The sequence below is a fragment of the Coregonus clupeaformis genome, chromosome 29 (genome assembly GCF_020615455.1).
Source record: "Coregonus clupeaformis isolate EN_2021a chromosome 29, ASM2061545v1, whole genome shotgun sequence".
In the NCBI taxonomy this organism is placed as follows: Eukaryota; Metazoa; Chordata; class Actinopteri; order Salmoniformes; family Salmonidae; genus Coregonus; species Coregonus clupeaformis.
The window spans coordinates 25006136-25023140 of NC_059220.1; the positions used below are offsets into that span (position 1 = coordinate 25006136).

A 17005-nucleotide genomic window follows, 5' to 3' on the forward strand; every position below is an offset into this window, starting at 1 on the left:
ATATCTCAATGATAATGCGTGATAATGCTAACCGAATGTCAGCTTTCTCTACTGATAAAACGGACGCTTCTCTCTCCTAACAGATGTGGAAATATTGAACCCGGTGAGTTCCTCTTCTCTCAGAAAAAAATATGTGCTTTTGAAATGTTTATTTTAGAAAAAATCACAGCATCTTAGCTTTAAGACTCATATGGTATTAAGTCATTGCACACGATATAAAAAACACATTGATGGTAAAAACTGTCAGAAGAGAGAAACACATTTTGTTATAACCAAATTCTAACCTATTATTGCTTATTCCACAGCCTCCTGTTGTGACCTACTCCCCGTTGAAGTACCCAGGTAATGTATCTCAATCCCAGTTCATCAAAGAACCTTGTCACAATGGTGTCTGTTCATATTCATAACTCAGAATCACAGTTTCAGCCTGTAATTTACTGGGGTGTTTTTACACAGTGATCCTACACCTCATGGTGCATTGATAAAGCCAATGAGAGCGCCAGAGAAAACAGAGATTTATCAAGTAGTCAGGATCCATTTTCTATAAATTGCTCACACACAGCACAAAGCAGAGGCAGCCTGCCCCGAGACATCCCTGCCAATGAAAACATTGACAAAGTCTGTAGGTTGAGTCAATCTATGAGTCCAGCTGATTGATGTCTGTTATCTGTTTTTAGCAAGCAGAAAGGGCATATTTTATTTTATTTTAACTGCCATGCTACCGTAGGAGGACTGTAGGAGTGATTGTCATGCCATTACTGGTTGGAAAAGCAGATACTATATCAGTCAGGGGAAAGTAGCAGCAGCCAAGGCTGTTGGATATCCAGTCTGCTCTCCAAATTGGCCCATTGACACGTTGACACCTCGCTCTCTCTTTCTATCTCACTCTCTGTCTTTCTTCTCTGTCTCTCACCCCCCTCTCTCGTCCCCCAACTCTGTCTCTAGTAGATGTGGTAGAGAAAGTGACTCCTGACTCTCCCATCAACCTGGGGCCTGAATCTGAGGGCCAGGACACAGCCTCCATCAATGTGGCCACTCAGGTCACAGGTGAGAGGCATGGTCACAATACACTTCATGGGCTCCACTGCACTGGCCACTGTGCCTCGACATCCACTGATGCTAGATGAACAGTACATTAGCAGATACAGATTTAGTTTGATTTAATGGGGTGACAAGCTTTGGTAATTCAATTAATTGGAACAGTCTACTCATAATGCTCCCCAATAACTATTTAAATGTAGAATTGCAAGTAAACTTTATGCTTTCTAGATACAAATGGGATTTCTTAGTTCATTTGTGAGTTATGAATGTCCAACAGGCCGGTTTGATAGATATTTCTTAGGGTTGACCCGTAGTTTAGCAAGGGGAAGCAGAGGATGTGTTGTCCTCTTAATGGACCCTCTCCCGCAAGCCAACTTGGCTTCAGGCTTCCGAGCAGCACAGAGGGTGAGAGGGCGAGAAACCAGAGAGAGTGTGCCTTTTGGAAGAGGAAACTGTCTGGACTGGACAGACGCCAGGCCTGCATGAAAAGAAGAGAGAGAAGACTGTGTGTTTGTGACTCGCGGTCATTCTATGGAGATGGTCAGAGCTCTGAGCCAAACCCAGCAGCCCACCCTCAGCTCATGTTTACAAGAACCACTTTGGACTGAAACAAACAACTGACTAGTCCAATGACAGGCTTAACAGTGCATGGCCCCTCCCTGTTGTCCTGACCCTTAGTGAGCGCCCCCAGCCACCTGTTAGAACACTACAGCGCAGTAAAACATGTCCTCCCATCCATGGCTCCATAAAACAGCCTGCACGTTTCCATGGAGAATAACATCTGGTGGATGAGTAAACCTTCTTTGGAGTAGATAGTGTTTAAGAAGAGTTGCGTGGAAAGGGCAACCTAATAGGATAGGATGAACACGGCATGTCTATTGGTATTGGTATTGTATTGAATGTTCACACAGGTAAGTCAGTGTCAGTATCTCCTCACAGATATTGACAAGTGCTCCATCACTCCAACCATATGTGGCCATGGGCTGTGCGTGCCAGTGCAGACAGGCTACACCTGCTACTGTGACCCTGGCTACAAGCTGAGCGCACTCCAGACCAACTGCATCGGTAAGATGGGAATATGCGGGTGGGCAAAGGGGGCTTCTCCGGGAGTTCTGTCAGCTCTCCATATCATTGTCTCAACACAAGCTTCACAGTTCACACCACATACGATACAAGCACAGAGGCCTTGAGAAATCAAGAGCCAAGTGAAAGCGATCCCTGTGTTTATGTTGACTCGTTATGCGACGCCTGACAACAAGGTCGGAGCGATCCAGAGAGCTGCCATGGAGCTGTGATCCGTTACCTCACTCTGCAGTCGCCATCCAAACCCTGCTCTGGCCCGTCACTGAGGAATGCCTGCACTCCACTCTGCGCTGTGGAGGGGCTCCAGAGTGAAGGGTTGGAAAGTACAAGATCTCCAGTGGTGAAATGAAACTGAAATGGAACACTCTGGACTCTCTCCCCCCTCTTTCCTTCTATCTATATCTACCTCTCTCTCTTTCTTTGTTTCTTTCTGTCTCTCCTCCCTTCTCTCTCTCTCTCTCTCTCTCTCTCTCTCTCTCTCTCTCTCTCTCTCTCTCTCTCTCTCTTTCTCTCTGTCTGTCTGTCTCCCTCCCTCCTTCCCTCTCTCTCTCTCCAGATGTGAATGAGTGTGAGGGGGACCCTTGTGGAGGGAAGGGCCGTTGTGTGAACACCTTCGGCTCCTACACCTGCCACTGCTACAGCGGCTACAGCCAGGTCATCACCCAGAACAGGAAGTTCTGCCAGGGTGAGATGGGGCAAAGCATGCTGGGGGCTGTAGTTTTAGGAAGGGATGTTCACAACAGTGATGTTCTCACTGCTCACATAAAAACTGTACTAGCTGGTGCTCTCACACGAGAATACTAGCTAAAGCCCTCCCCAGAGAGAACAAAATGTTTCATCATTTTCAAACAGTCTTTTATGTTGTATTTCAAGGCCATTTAAGGCCAATGTTTCTCTAATGAGCCAGATTCATAGAACAATAGCCACCCTTTGTTACTTCCGTCTCTGACTTGTTCTGGGGATTCTGTGCAGATATAAATGAGTGTGACATGGCCAACAAGTGCCAGGATGGTGACTGTGTCAACACGGAGGGATCTTATACCTGTGAATGCAAGAGTGGCTACGCCAAGTCCTGGAAAGGGCAGTGTGAAGGTGAATCCAGCACAGAGACAGACAACCTTAACACTCTGAACTTACAGAACATCACAATGCTGGCCATGGGTGTTTATTGGCTGCACTGGGTTCATATCCAATCCAGCCACAGAACAGGCATTGTTGTATTTTCCTCAGCTCTGAGCCAGGGGAAAAACAAAGTGGAGACTTTAAATAGGAGGCAATACCAGAGGGAGGATATGGGCATGATTATTGGTGTGTGTGTGTGTGTGTGTGTGTGCGTGTGCGTGCATGCGAGTGCCCGTGTAAATGCAGAGACTGGATCCAGGCTTATCTTAATGGTATTTCCTCAACTCCACTCTCCCCTCTCCCTCCCATGTTCCCTGGCCAGACGTAGATGAGTGCCGGGACCCAAGCTCGTGCCCCAGTGGAAGGTGTGTCAACTCCCCAGGCTCCTTCCACTGCCAGGCCTGTGGCCCTGGGTTCAGGGCTGCCAGCGGGAGATGTCTGGGTAAGATGGGCCTCCAGGGGCCATGCCTGGAAATGAGCTGAGTTTCCCTCTTAAACTTCATTATGATTTGATAATATTCCCTCAGCCTGCCTGGCACACTTTACGTAAGCAAAGCTTGCTGTTGGCAACACCAGAAATGACCAATAAGACGTCATCAGTGCTACAGTGAATGGTCTTAAGGACGTGTTGACAGGCCTGATACTCTACAGTCTGCCACCAAATTGGACTGGCTGAATTATATTTTTCACTTGTGGCTTTGCTCAAAGGGCTGGAGTCATTAAGGATTGTAGAAAACGTATTTCATGCTGTAATCCTCTTTTCAAAGGGGTTAATATTGGATGGTTTATGTGCAGGGGACTACCACAGCACCCCAACCACAGTGCTAGCAGGAGAGGCCTGGTGGGGCTTGAGTGATGGCTCTCTAATAGCTTGGGCTGTGAGTTAGTGACTCCTAGGCTAGGTCCTCCACTCCCTCACTCTTTAACCTTCCAGTTTCTCCATAGTTTTGGTAAAATCTGCCCCTCCCCACCTATCCCTAGCCCCCAGGGTCCCAGTAGACCTCCGGAGCTGGTGAACGGAATGAGCAGCAGTACCGGGGGGATCCGTGACAGGGTGTCACCTCACATAGAGGTGAGACAGGGCGTCCGCCTTCACGTTCCTCGAGCCTGGCCTATAGGAAAGCGTGAATTGGAACCTGGCGAAGAATAGAACCCACCTGGCCTGTATCGTGTTTAGCCTCTTTGCTGCCCTGATGTACTCCAGGTTGTGGTGGTCCGACCACACCAGGAAAGGGTGTTTGGACCCCTCCAGCCAGTGCCTCCATGCCTTCAGGGCCTTCTTCACCGCCAAGAGTTCCCGGTCCCCTACGTCGTAGTTCCTCTGGGCGGGGCTCAGCTACTTGGAGTAGAAGGCGCAGGGCTGCAGTTTTGGAGGGGTTCCAGTGCGCTGGGACAGCACTGCCCCGACTCCTACTTCGGAGACATCCACCTCGACGATGAAGGGGAGTGAGGGGTCGGAATGTGCCAGCACGGGAGCAGTGGTGAAGCATGCCTTCAGCGTCTCGAACGCCCTCTCCGCCTCCACCGTCCAACGAAGCAGCTGGGGACCTCCTCTCAGCAGGGAGGTAAGAGGCGCGACCACCGTGCTGAAGCCCCAGATGAACCTCCGGAAATAGTTGGCGAACCCCAGGAATCGCTGGACTGCTTTCACAGAGTTGGGGATGGGCCATGACCTGACTGCGCTGACGCGTTGCTCCTCCATCTCCACTCCCTCTGTGGATATGAGGTAGCCCAAGAAGGACACGGACCGCTGGAAAAACAAAAACATTTCTGGTTTAACATAGAGATTATGCTCCAATAGTCTTCCCAACACAGACCTGACTAACGAGACATGCTGGGCTCGCTCAGCAGAATAGACCAAAATGTTGTCTATATAAACCACTATACCCCGTCCCAGCATGTCCCGAAACACTTCGTTAATAAAGGCCTGGAAGACTGAAGGAGCATTTGACAGGCCCCGTGGTCGTGGAAAAGGCTGTTTTCCATTCGTCGCCTGCACGAATACGCACCAGATTGTAGGTGCTCCTCAAGTCCAGTTTCATGAAGTACAGCGCCCCGTGCATTTGTTCGATGATGGTTGGGATGAGGGGTAAAGGATAGCTGAAGTTGACGGTGGCTTTGTTCAGTGTTCGATAATCAATGCAGAGGCGCAGTCCCCCATCTTTTTCTTAACAAAAAATAAGCTTGAGGAGGCTGGTGACGTAGAGGGGCGGATAAAACCCTGCTGGAGGCTCTCCTGTCCTGTACGTAGGTCTCCATGATCTCGGTCTCCTCTTAGGAGAGGGGATAGACGTGTCCTCTCGGGAGGACTGCGTCAGACAGCAGGTAAATGGCACAGTCCCAGGGGCGATGAGGAGGCAGGCGTGTAGCCTGGGTCTTAGAGAAAACTTTGTCCAGATCCTGGTATTCCTCTGGTAAATCCACTTGAGTGGTGTGGTCCGGACTTTCCACCGTAGTGGTGTTGACAGACACTGCAACACACCTCCCCTGACACTCCTTCGACCAACCCAGCAGTCTCCTCTCAGACCAGGAAATAACAGGGTTATGCCAACTCAACCAGGGGAGACTTAAAACAACGGGGTGCGTGGGGGTGTCTGTAATCAAAAGGGTGATCTGTTCTAAATGAGTGTCATGGGTCAGCAGAGAAACGGGAACAGTAATGTGATGTACGAGCCCTGTCGCTATTGGACGATTATCCAGGGCTCGAACCGGAATGGGTGACTCTAGGGGAACCAAAGGAATGCGTAATGCAGTGGCCAGTGCGTTATCTAAAATATTCATGGCAGCTCCGGAATCAATCAGAGCTAACGGGAGTGAGGGGCTAGGGTATTCAGGGAATTTAATGGAAAAACACACTGGTTGAGTTGACAGAAAAGGAGAGGAGATATTGCATCCTACCTGGATTGGAGCAGGGGAATTCCCTGGCTCCAATCCAGGTCGGGAGAAATGACTTCTTTCTCCACCATAGGAGCAGAGGCCCAGATTCCTCCTTCTCCTACACCCTGCCTCGGGAAAACATGCAGAGCCCACCTCCATCGGCTCTGGCCATGGAGCAGGTGTAGCCATGGGCTCCGGATTCCGCGCAGGTTTTCGTCAGGACCACAGGAGGTTGTCCAACCGGATCGCCATGCTGATGAGCTGGTCGAGTGACAGGTTGTCATCACGGCAGGCTAACTCCATCTGTACCTCCTCCTGCAGTCCACTGCGGAAAACGGTGACCAGAGCCGACTCGTTCCATCCGGTGGAGGCCGCGATGGTCCGGAACTCCAGGGCGAACTCAGAGGCGGTCCTAGATCCCTGGCGTAGTCAGAGTAGACGCTCACCCCCCTCTCAGCCCTCCACAGGATGATCAAACACCGAGCGGAAGAGGAGGGTGAAGTGCTCGTAGGACTCGACTTCAGGTCCGCCCGTCTCCCAGACCGCGGCACCCCAGTCCAGGGTCCGTCCGGTCAGTGCCGAGATGACTGTGGCAACCCTGTCTCTCCCAGAGACAGCCTCGGAGTAGCGAGCGAGGTACAGGTCGCGTTACAGAAGGAATCACTTGCATCTCGCTGGCGCGCCGTCAAAGCGCTCCGGGAGGAACAGGGGTATTCCGCGGACCAGCTCAGATGGGATGGAGGCAGGTATTGGTGGTGCGGGGGCTGGTGCCAGAACCGGTGCTGGAGACTGGAGGGACTGCACTTTCCCCTCCAACCACAGGATGGTTGCCACACGCTGTCCATGGCGCTGCCGAGTCTGGAGAGACAGTCCTCGTGATGCTGGACTGTCTCTACGATGGTTACCAGCTCTGCCTTTTAATGGGTAGATTATTCTGTCACGTCATATAATGATTAGAAGACAGGCGCAGGAATACATATTAGTTTTTTTTATTACTCCACCTAACACAAGGTACTCAAGAAAACGACGGGATGAAAGCCCAAAACAAACACGTATATATATAACACAGGGCTGTAACCCAAACAAAAGAGCGAGGTGTAAACCTCTAAACAATTCACAGGACGAGACCCGTAATAACAAGAGCACAATACACGGTAGTCACGGGACCAACAGACGTGGGACAATAATCGACAAGGACAATGGGGAAACGAGGGCACATATATACACCTACTAATCAGGGGGAATGGGAACCAGGTGTGCGTAATGAGACAAGACAGTCTGGGGTTGGTGGTAATGAACCAGGTCAGTGATGCCTAGAAGGCAGATGACGTAGACCTCCGGAGCTGGTGAACGGAATGAGCAGCAGTACCGAGGGGATCCGTGACAGTGACAAGGTAGGGGTGGTAAAAGACCAAGTCCATATTATGGCAAGAACAGCTCAAATAAGCAAAGAGAAACGACAGTCCATCATTACTTTAAGACATGAAGGTCAGTCAATACGGAACATTTCCAAGAACTTTAAAAGTTTCTTCAAGTGCAGTCGCAAAAACCATCAAGCGCTATGATGAAACTTGTTCTCATGAGGACCGCCACAGGAAAGGAAGACCCAGAGTTACATCTGATGCAGAGGATAAATTCACTAGAATAACTGCACCTCAGATTGCAGCCCAAATAAATGCTTCACAGAGTTCAATTAACAGACACATCTCAACATCAACTGTTCAGAGGAGACTGCGTGAATCAGGCCTTCATGGTCAAATTGCTGCAAAGAACCCACTACTAAAGGACACCAATAAGAAGAAGAGACTTGCTTGGGCCAAGAAACACGAGCAATGGATATTAGACCGGTGGAAATCCTTTGGTCTGAGGAGCAGCTAACAAGTGCTCAGCATATGTGGGAACTCCTTCAAGACTGTTGGAAAAGCATTCCAGGTGAAGCTGGTTGAGAGAATGCCAAGAGTGTGCAAAGCTGTCATCAAGGCAATGGGTGGCTACTTTGAAGAATCTAAAATCTAAAAATATATTTTGATTTGTTAACACTTTTTTGGTTACTACATGATTCCATATGTGTTATTTCATAGTTTTGATGTCTTCACTATTATTCTACAATGTAGAAAATAGTAAAAATAAAGAAAAACCCTTGAATTAGTAATGAGTAGGTGTGTCCAAACTTTTGACTGGTACTGTATATGGAAACTGTTGAGTGCCCAAAATAAGGGGTTACATGTGATCTTTCTTATATCTCTTAGATATAGGACAGACACTTCAGAACAAACTAATTTTTTATTTTTTGGGGGGGACTATCTGTTGTTTCATATAGTGAATCTGTTATTCAATGCGTTGGAATTTGCTAATAGCAGTAAGGCCAAATAAAAATGTTCATCAAATATTTATATATACAAATAAAAGATACTTCAAGGGGTCTTAAAATTGTAAATGAAATAGCTACAGTTGAAGTCGGAAGTTTACATACACCTTTGCCAAATACACTGCTCAAAAAAATAAAGGGAACACTTAAACAACACAATGTAACTCCAAGTCAATCACACTTCTGTGAAATCAAACTGTCCACTTAGGAAGCAACACTGATTGACAATAAATTTCACATGCTGTTGTGCAAATGGAATAGACAACAGGTGGAAATTATAGGCAATTAGCAAGACACCCCCAATAAAGGACTGGTTTTGCAGGTGGTGACCACAGACCACTTCTCAGTTCCTATGCTTCCTGGCTGATGTTTTGGTCACTTTTGAATGCTGGCGGTGCTTTCACTCTAGTGGTAGCATGAGATGGAGTCTACAACCCACACAAGTGGCTCAGGTAGTGCAGCTCATCCAGGATGGCACATCAATGCGAGCTGTGGCAAGAAGGTTTGCTGTGTCTGTCAGCGTAGTGTCCAGAGCATGGAGGCGCTACCAGGAGACAGGCCAGTACATCAGGAGACGTGGAGGAGGGCGTAGGAGGGCAACAACCCAGCAGCAGGACTGCTACCTCCGCCTTTGTGCAAGGAGGAGCAGGAGGAGCACTGCCAGTGCCCTGCAAAATGACCTCCAGCAGGCCACAAATGTGCATGTGTCTGCTCAAACGGTCAGAAACAGACTCCATGAGGGTGGTATGAGGGCCAGACGTCCACAGGTGGGGGTTGTGCTTACAGCCCAACACTGTGCAGGACGTTTGGCATTTGCCAGAGAACACCAAGATTGGCAAATTCGCCACTGGCGCCCTGTGCTCTTCACAGATGAAAGCAGGTTCACACTGAGCACGTGACAGACGTGACAGAGTCTGGAGACGCCGTGGAGAATGTTCTGCTGCCTGCAACATCCTCCAGCATGACCGGTTTGGCGGTGGGTCAGTCATGGTGTGGGGTGGCATTTCTTTGGGGGGCCGCACAGCCCTCCATGTGCTCGTCAGAGGTAGCCTGACTGCCATTAGGTATCGAGATGAGATCCTCAGACCCCTTGTGAGACCATATGCTGGTGCGGTTGGCCCTGGGTTCCTCCTAATGCAAGACAATGCTAGACATCATGTGGCTGGATGTGTCAGCAGTTCCTGCAAGAGGAAGGCATTGATGCTATGGACTGGCCCGCCCGTTCTCCAGACCTGAATCCAATTGAGCACATCTGGGAGATCATGTCTCGCTCCATCCACCAACGCCACGTTGCACCACAGACTGTCCAGGAGTTGGCGGATGCTTTAGTCCAGGTCTGGGAGGAGGTCCCTCAGGAGACCATCCGCCACCTCATCAGGAGCATGCCCAGGCGTTGTAGGGAGGTCATACAGGCACATGGAGGCCACACACACTACTGAGCCTCATTTTGACCTGTTTTAAGGACATTACATCAAAGTTGGATCAGCCTGTAGTGTGGTTTTCCACTTTAATTTTGAGGGTGACTCCAAATCCAGACCTCCATGGGTTGATACATTTGATTTCCATTGATAATTTTTGTGTGATTTTGTTGTCAGCACATTCAACTATGTAAAAAAAAAAGTATTTCATAAGATGATTTCATTCATTCAGATCTAGGATGTGTTATTTTAGTGTTCCCTTAATTTTTTTGAGCAGTGTACATTTAAACTCTGTTTTTCACAATTCCTGACATTTAATCCTAGTCAAAATACACTGTCTTAGCTCAGTTATGATCACCACTTTATTTTAAGAATGTAAAATATCAAAATAATAGTAGAGAGAATGATGTATTTAAGCTTTTATTTCTTTCATCACATTCCCAGTGGGTCAGAAGTTTACATACACTCAATTAGTATTTGGTAGCATTGCCTTTAAATTGTTTAACTTGGGTCAAACATTTCGGGTAGCCTTCCACAAGCTTCCCACAATAAGTTGGGTGAATTTAGGCCCATTCCTCCTGACAGAGCTGGTGTAACTGAGTCAGGTTTGTAGGCCTCGTTGCTCGCACACGCTTTTTCAGTTCTGCCCACAAATGTTCTATAGGATTGAAGTCAGGGATTTGTGATGGCCACTCCAATTCCTTGACTTTGTTGTCCTTAAGCCATTTTGCCACAACTTTGGAAGTATGCTTGGGGTCATTGTCCAGTTGGAAGACCCATTTGCGACCAAGCTTTAACATCCTGACTGATGTCTTGAGATGTTGCTTCAATATATCCACATAATTGTCCTTCCTCATGATGCCATCTATTTTGTGAAGTACACCAGTCCCTCCCGCAGCAAAGAACCCCCACAACATGATGCTGCCACCCCCGTTCTTCACGGTTGGGATGGTGATCTTCGGTTGCAAGCCATCCCCTTTTTCATCCAAACATGACAATGGTCATTATTGCCAAACAGTTCTATTTCTGTTTCATCAGACCAGAGTAAATTTCTCCAAAAAGTATGATCTTTGTCTCCATGTGCAGTTGCAAACCGTAGTCTGGCTTTTTTATGGCGGTTTTGGAGCAGTGGCTTCTTCCTTGCTAAGCGGTCTTTCAGGTTATGTCGATATAGGACTCGTTTTACTGTGGATATAGATACTTTTGTACCTGTTTCCTCCAGCATCTTCACAAGGTCCTTTGCTTCTGTTCTGGGATTGATTTGCAGTTTTCGCACCAAACTATGTTCATCTCTAGGAGACAGAACGCGTCTCCTTCCTGAGCGGTATGACGGCTGCGTGGTCCCATGGTGTTTATACTTGCGTACTATTGTTTGTACAGATGAACGTGGTACCTTCAGGCATTTGGAAATTGCTCCCAAGGATGAACCAGACTTGTCTGAGGTCTTGGCTGATTTTTTAAAAATGTCCCATGATGTCAAGCAAAGAGGCACTGAGTTTGAAGGTAGGCCTTGAAATACATCCACAGGTACACCTCCAATTGACTCAAATTATGTCAATTAGCCTATCAGAAGCTTCTAAAGCCATGACATCATTTTCTGGAATTTTCCAAGCTGTTTAAAGGCACAGTCAACTTAGTGTATGTAAACTTCTGACCCACTGGAATTGTGATACAGTGAATTATAAGTGAAAAAATCTGTCTGTAAACAATTGTTGGAAAAATTACTTGCACAAAGTAGATGTCCTAAATGACTTGCCAAAAATATTGTTTGTTAACAAGAAATTTGTGGAGTGGTTGAAAAATGAGTTTTAATGACTCCAACCTAAGTGAATGTAAACTTCCGACTTCAACTGTAAATGATCCTTGGTATGACCCCCTTCCTCCGGCTTAGACAGTGCTTAGACTGTAATGGGTTAAACACATTGCCCTTGTTATTGCTGATCTTTTCATATCATCTGCTGCTGTAAAAGATTGTTTGTAATACTTCAATTTGTGAGAGTCAAAATATTTTTCCTTGGCCACAGCCTTAAACAAACAGCCTATTATTTTTGGATGGCTCAGGCCACTGCAGTGGAGCCCAGCGGGGTTACATCTTTATTACTGGGTCAGAGGGAGAGGACTGGAGTGAGGACTGAGATGTATGGAGGGGCCAAGGGGTCAATATTAACCCACTGTTTAAAGGTCCTGTCAGACAAACAGGTCCGTGGTTAGTCACCCATATAACTGCCTCTGTTACAGTATAAAACCACTACGAGGGTTTATAGGGCTTCAATACACAATGCATGACACACTAGACAAGGTATGTAGCATGCTGAAGGAGCCAACATCACAGTGTAGCAACCCCCCTAACCTTGAGGTGTTCCTGTTACGTAAGACACTCCTGGCTGGTATTGTGACATCTTCTACTTCTTGCATCCTCCAGAAAAAAAGGTTGTATATTTTAGCGTCTGAGGTGATTATTGTGTAAATGTCAAGTCCTCCCTGACTGAACTGGCCTGTGAAAGGTGAACTTAAAGTTCAGTCAGTTTTTTTGGCCCATTCTATAACTTCTTCCCAATGGTTCCTATGACTGAACAAGGCTCGACCTTACCTCATGGGCTCTTTGAATACTTACATTTGATTACTTTCCCTTCAAAGAAAACACTACATAGGCTCCATTATTTTCTGCTAGTAGGTCTTTAAACAAATACAATGAATTCACTCATAGCGTTCTATATTATGATGTGGAATATGACTAGCTGCTGAGTTGCACTTCCTCTGTAAATGAGGTGGAACAGAGGAGCTAAATAAAGTTGGTTCAAAACCCCCAGTAACAGGCTAATATCCACATGGGTGAAGGAACTCAACTAAACCAGGGACCATGTATGCAAGCAGCGAGTGTGTTCCCTATGTTTGTTTCCAGTGTTTGCCTCAGTCAATTGCCTGTAGCACAGTAGTTGGAGCCCAATTGGCTGCGTTGTGGATAAGCCTAATTGGTAGTGCGATAGAGAAAACAGCTCCAGCCCCATGTCAGGCTTATCGTAGAGGACTGAGAGATGCCAGGAGATTGCAGAAACAAAGTTTTGGGCCGTATTGACAGACGTCTGGCTAGAGACACACAAAGCCCTGCCTGTGTTCCACTGTATGTTTTCAGCGCAGTAGCCCTCTGTTTCTACTGTGTCATTCACCTCACACTAAACCTGCCCACACAACTGTGTTGAGAGAGTTCTACTCTGCCCACTCACACACTCACAGACACACAGATGCTCTCTATCACACACACGCCTGGCAAATGCTTAGAGAGCCATGAAATACAGACTTATTTTTATGCCTTTTGGAGTCAACTAAAACAACGTTTCTGTATGATTTCTTCCACAAAAATATTTTTTTTTTGCCATTGTCATGTGTATTGACTCAGAGTATGAAGTGGAAAAGATTGAGGCAGGGCAATAGATAATAACAAACATACAGTATATTCCTACTAATCATGTCATGGGTTGTGGGTGTTTTACTGTCTGACATCTGTCACAGTGAACCTCACATGTGTCTTTGTGCGTGGTAACCTCTATGTTGGTGACCTGTCTCGCCCTCAGATGTCAACGAGTGTTTGGACCAATCGGTGTGCACCCACGGTAGGTGTGTCAACTCCGAGGGCTCCTACAGCTGCAACTGTTACCAAGGATACCAGGCCTCTCTGGACAACAGCAGTTGCCAAGGTACTTGTTTGTGAAAACATAAGTCACACATCATTCATTCTTCAGGTTCGGTATTAAAATAACAGTTCTCTGAAGGGGAAATAGTGCTACTGAAGAAGCCTTTGAGGTCCAGGGGGTTTCAATAAATGTTGTTAACAGTGAGGAGGAGCGGTGGTTTAACAAGGTCCTCCTCCATACTGTATTTTCTCCAGATGTGGATGAGTGTCTGCTCCCCGGAGCCTGCCTCCATGGCAGGTGTGTCAATCTGGATGGCTCCCACAGGTGCAGCTGTAACACTGGTTACCAAACCACTCCTGACGGCAGGGCCTGTGAAGGTCTGTAAAATATTAGATGTGTGGAATATGACCCTTCACGGCATACCACTGTTCCCTTTGAGCTCTGAGCTCTCTATGGCTCTTTTAATGCCTCATCATTGTTTTTATTAGATGTTGACGAATGTGCTACACCTGTGTGCCCCGCGGGAATTTGCACCAATACCGAAGGTTCCTACTCATGCAAGAACTGCCGACCTGGATTCCAGCGATCAGCGGATGGACAGAGATGTGAAGGTATGGAACCTGTACAACCTTTAGCGTTTCAGGCAACACACTGAATTATCATCATCTACCATAGACAGATAAAGCATGTCAGACAGCGTGTAGCAACCTACCGTTCATTCTTCATGATAATCTGTATTTTTGTTCCAGATGTGGATGAGTGCTCCAATGCAGACATGTGTCTGGGAGGGGTATGTGCCAACACAGAGGGCTCCTTCACCTGCACCCGCTGTAAAGATGGATACAAGGTGTCCCAGGACAGGCACAGGTGTGAGGGTGAGTCCAGCCAAAGCGTTCCCCAACTGGCACATTCACCCACGCCTTCTGTAAAGGCTTGCCCTTTGCATGTATCAATTGTATAACTGTCTCTGTTATTGTGACATAGGTGTGTCTTAGAACTGTAACGCAATACTTGTATATAGTTTGTTTGCCAATAGTAATTAATGTCTGTGCTGGTCTGATGTCTCCTCCAGATATTGATGAGTGCCAGTCTCGGTCTGTGTGTGCTAACGGGATCTGTCTGAACTCTGAGGGCTCCTACTCCTGCATCACCTGTCCCTCAGGCTACAGCATCTCCCTAGACGGAGAGCTCTGTGAAGGTTTGTCCATTCTCCCTGAAACCACATCTAATGGTCCATCGAAGGAGTGGTGTTTTACTTAATAGTCTGTATTGGTGTATTACAGATATTGATGAGTGTGAGCTGCACACTACGTGCCCCAGGGGAACATGCACCAACACTGAGGGTTCCTTCACCTGCACCACCTGTGGGTCAGGCTATAGAGTGACTGAGGATGGGCTAGAGTGTGAAGGTGAGGCTTTCTTGGACGGATTTCCTGCGTACATGTGAGTTGGTGAATGTACGCCAGAGTTTGTGCATTTGTGTGTGCGTTAGCAGGGCGTGTGTTACCGAATGCTGTATGAGCATGTTAGGTTCTGCCCTCTGCCCTGCGTGTGACAGATGTGAGAGAGTGTGCCAGGTAACGCCCCATTGGGTCCTGCGTGAGTCCAGCCAGGCCTGTCTCCCACATCGCCTTTTGTAAATGATGTCAGGTGTGACGGCTTGGACCCAAAGCCCCTCTCCTTAGCTAAAGATCCTAAAATACTCCTCCCAGACATCACATCATAACTGGATCCTGCATCCCTCTCCCTCTGGCACCCTCCATCTGATCCGCGTTCAAAAGAAAGAGACATGGGCCTCAAATAAAACACGGTGAAGTCAGCATGTCCCACTGATAGATCAGCTGGCGAGATAGATGTGTTGACAGTGGAATTTTATGCCATATCAATTATAAACTGATCGAAATGATTACATGTGGCATGTAGTCATATTTTCCACCAGGCATGCTATCCTCTGCTACAGTTCAGGTATGTAGTTAACTCTGTCCTGTTGTTCAGATGTGGATGAGTGCTTGGTGGCTAACGTGTGCCCAGGCCAGCTGTGTAGGAACAGTCCCGGTTCCTTCTCCTGCAGGAGCTGTGGAACTGGCTTTACCCTGTCTGAGGATGGCTCCTACTGCCAGGGTAAGACTGTCTAACCTCTGGAACACACTCACACTCACCCCCGCCCTCCTATTCTTCTCCACAAGAGGAACAGTACAGATCCAGTTCTATACGCTAATGTTATTTAATGGAAGGGTGGATTGAGACTAGGAAGAAGATCTCCTTTTTAAAATGTTTTTGCCCTGGGAAAGTCCTGAGAACAAGTCCAAGTCAGACTTTGATTTTAATGGATGTCTTCATGCCAGGGAAAGATTAACGGCTTCATTTTAAATGAAACCAACCACTCCTCAGCTCCTACGCAGCTAGCACACATTGTGGAACTCCTCTGTTGACCCACAGGCAAACCAAAAGCCATTCCATTCACTTAACAATGGCCTTCACTATTTTCCCCATAAGAAATACAATCTGTACCAGAGCAAGGAATTTCCAATGATCACATAACAGAGAGCCATGAGTGTTTGTTGATACAGTAATTATACGCCACCTGTAATAGCTTGCTGTTTTGGAATAGATGCCTGTCCTGCATACTTCTCTCCACCCATTTTAATAAAGCACTGTCAGTGCAAGCTAATAAAGGAGGCTTTGCTTACTGTACGTGCAGACTGACTTCCTTGCATTCAGCCATTAGTCATGTTATCAGGCCAGAGGCAGACTGAGAGACTGTCTCCTTGGGCTAATGGGCTAGATCTGACCTCACTCATGTTATGATGCTCTCTCTCTCTCTCTCTCTCTCTCTCTCTCTCTCTCTCTCTCTCTCTCTCTCTCTCTCTCTCTCTCTCTCTCTCTCTCTCTCTCTCTCCCTCCCTCCCTCCCTCAGACATAAATGAGTGCCTGTCCCCAGGGGTCTGCCCCATGGGCGTTTGCAGCAACACAGAGGGCTCCTACTCCTGTATGACCTGTGACCTTGGCTTCACACTGGCGCCCAATGGGCTCTCCTGTGAAGGTACTACTTTTTTACTTGGGACTGAACTCTAATGTCCCTTCACTCATGCTGGAAGTTCTCCTCTTATGCTGATGATTTATTTGTAGTCAGTCACAGCTCTGCATGGTAGACGAACATCATAATAATGGCCGGAACAGATCAAATAATAGTGAAGACATCAAAACTATGAAATAACACATATGGAATCATGTAGTAACCAAAAAAGTGTTAAACAAATCAAAATATATGTTATATTTGAGATTCTTCAAAGTAGACACCCTTTGTCTTGATGACAGCTTTGCACACTCTTGGTATTCTCTCAACCAGCTTCATGAGGAATGCTTTTCCAACAGTCTTGAAGGAGTTCCCACATATGCTGAGCACTTGTTGGCTGCTTTTCCTTCACTGCGGTCCAACTCATCCCAAACCATCTCAATTGGGT

The 17005-nt window shown here is 47.2% G+C and overlaps 1 protein-coding gene across 1 annotated transcript in view; it reads left to right on the forward strand.

Annotated features, from left to right (window-relative positions):
- Window positions 1-17005, forward strand: part of LOC121544919 (latent-transforming growth factor beta-binding protein 2-like) — a 180786-nt gene that overhangs the window by 130163 nt on the left and 33618 nt on the right. Inside the window, 15 exon segments of the mRNA XM_041855169.2 lie at window positions 84-103; window positions 306-342; window positions 946-1047; window positions 1981-2106; window positions 2681-2809; window positions 3097-3216; window positions 3569-3688; window positions 13482-13604; window positions 13796-13918; window positions 14030-14152; window positions 14291-14416; window positions 14614-14739; window positions 14825-14950; window positions 15537-15662; window positions 16459-16584. Coding sequence (XP_041711103.2) covers window positions 84-103; window positions 306-342; window positions 946-1047; window positions 1981-2106; window positions 2681-2809; window positions 3097-3216; window positions 3569-3688; window positions 13482-13604; window positions 13796-13918; window positions 14030-14152; window positions 14291-14416; window positions 14614-14739; window positions 14825-14950; window positions 15537-15662; window positions 16459-16584 — 1653 coding nt within the window.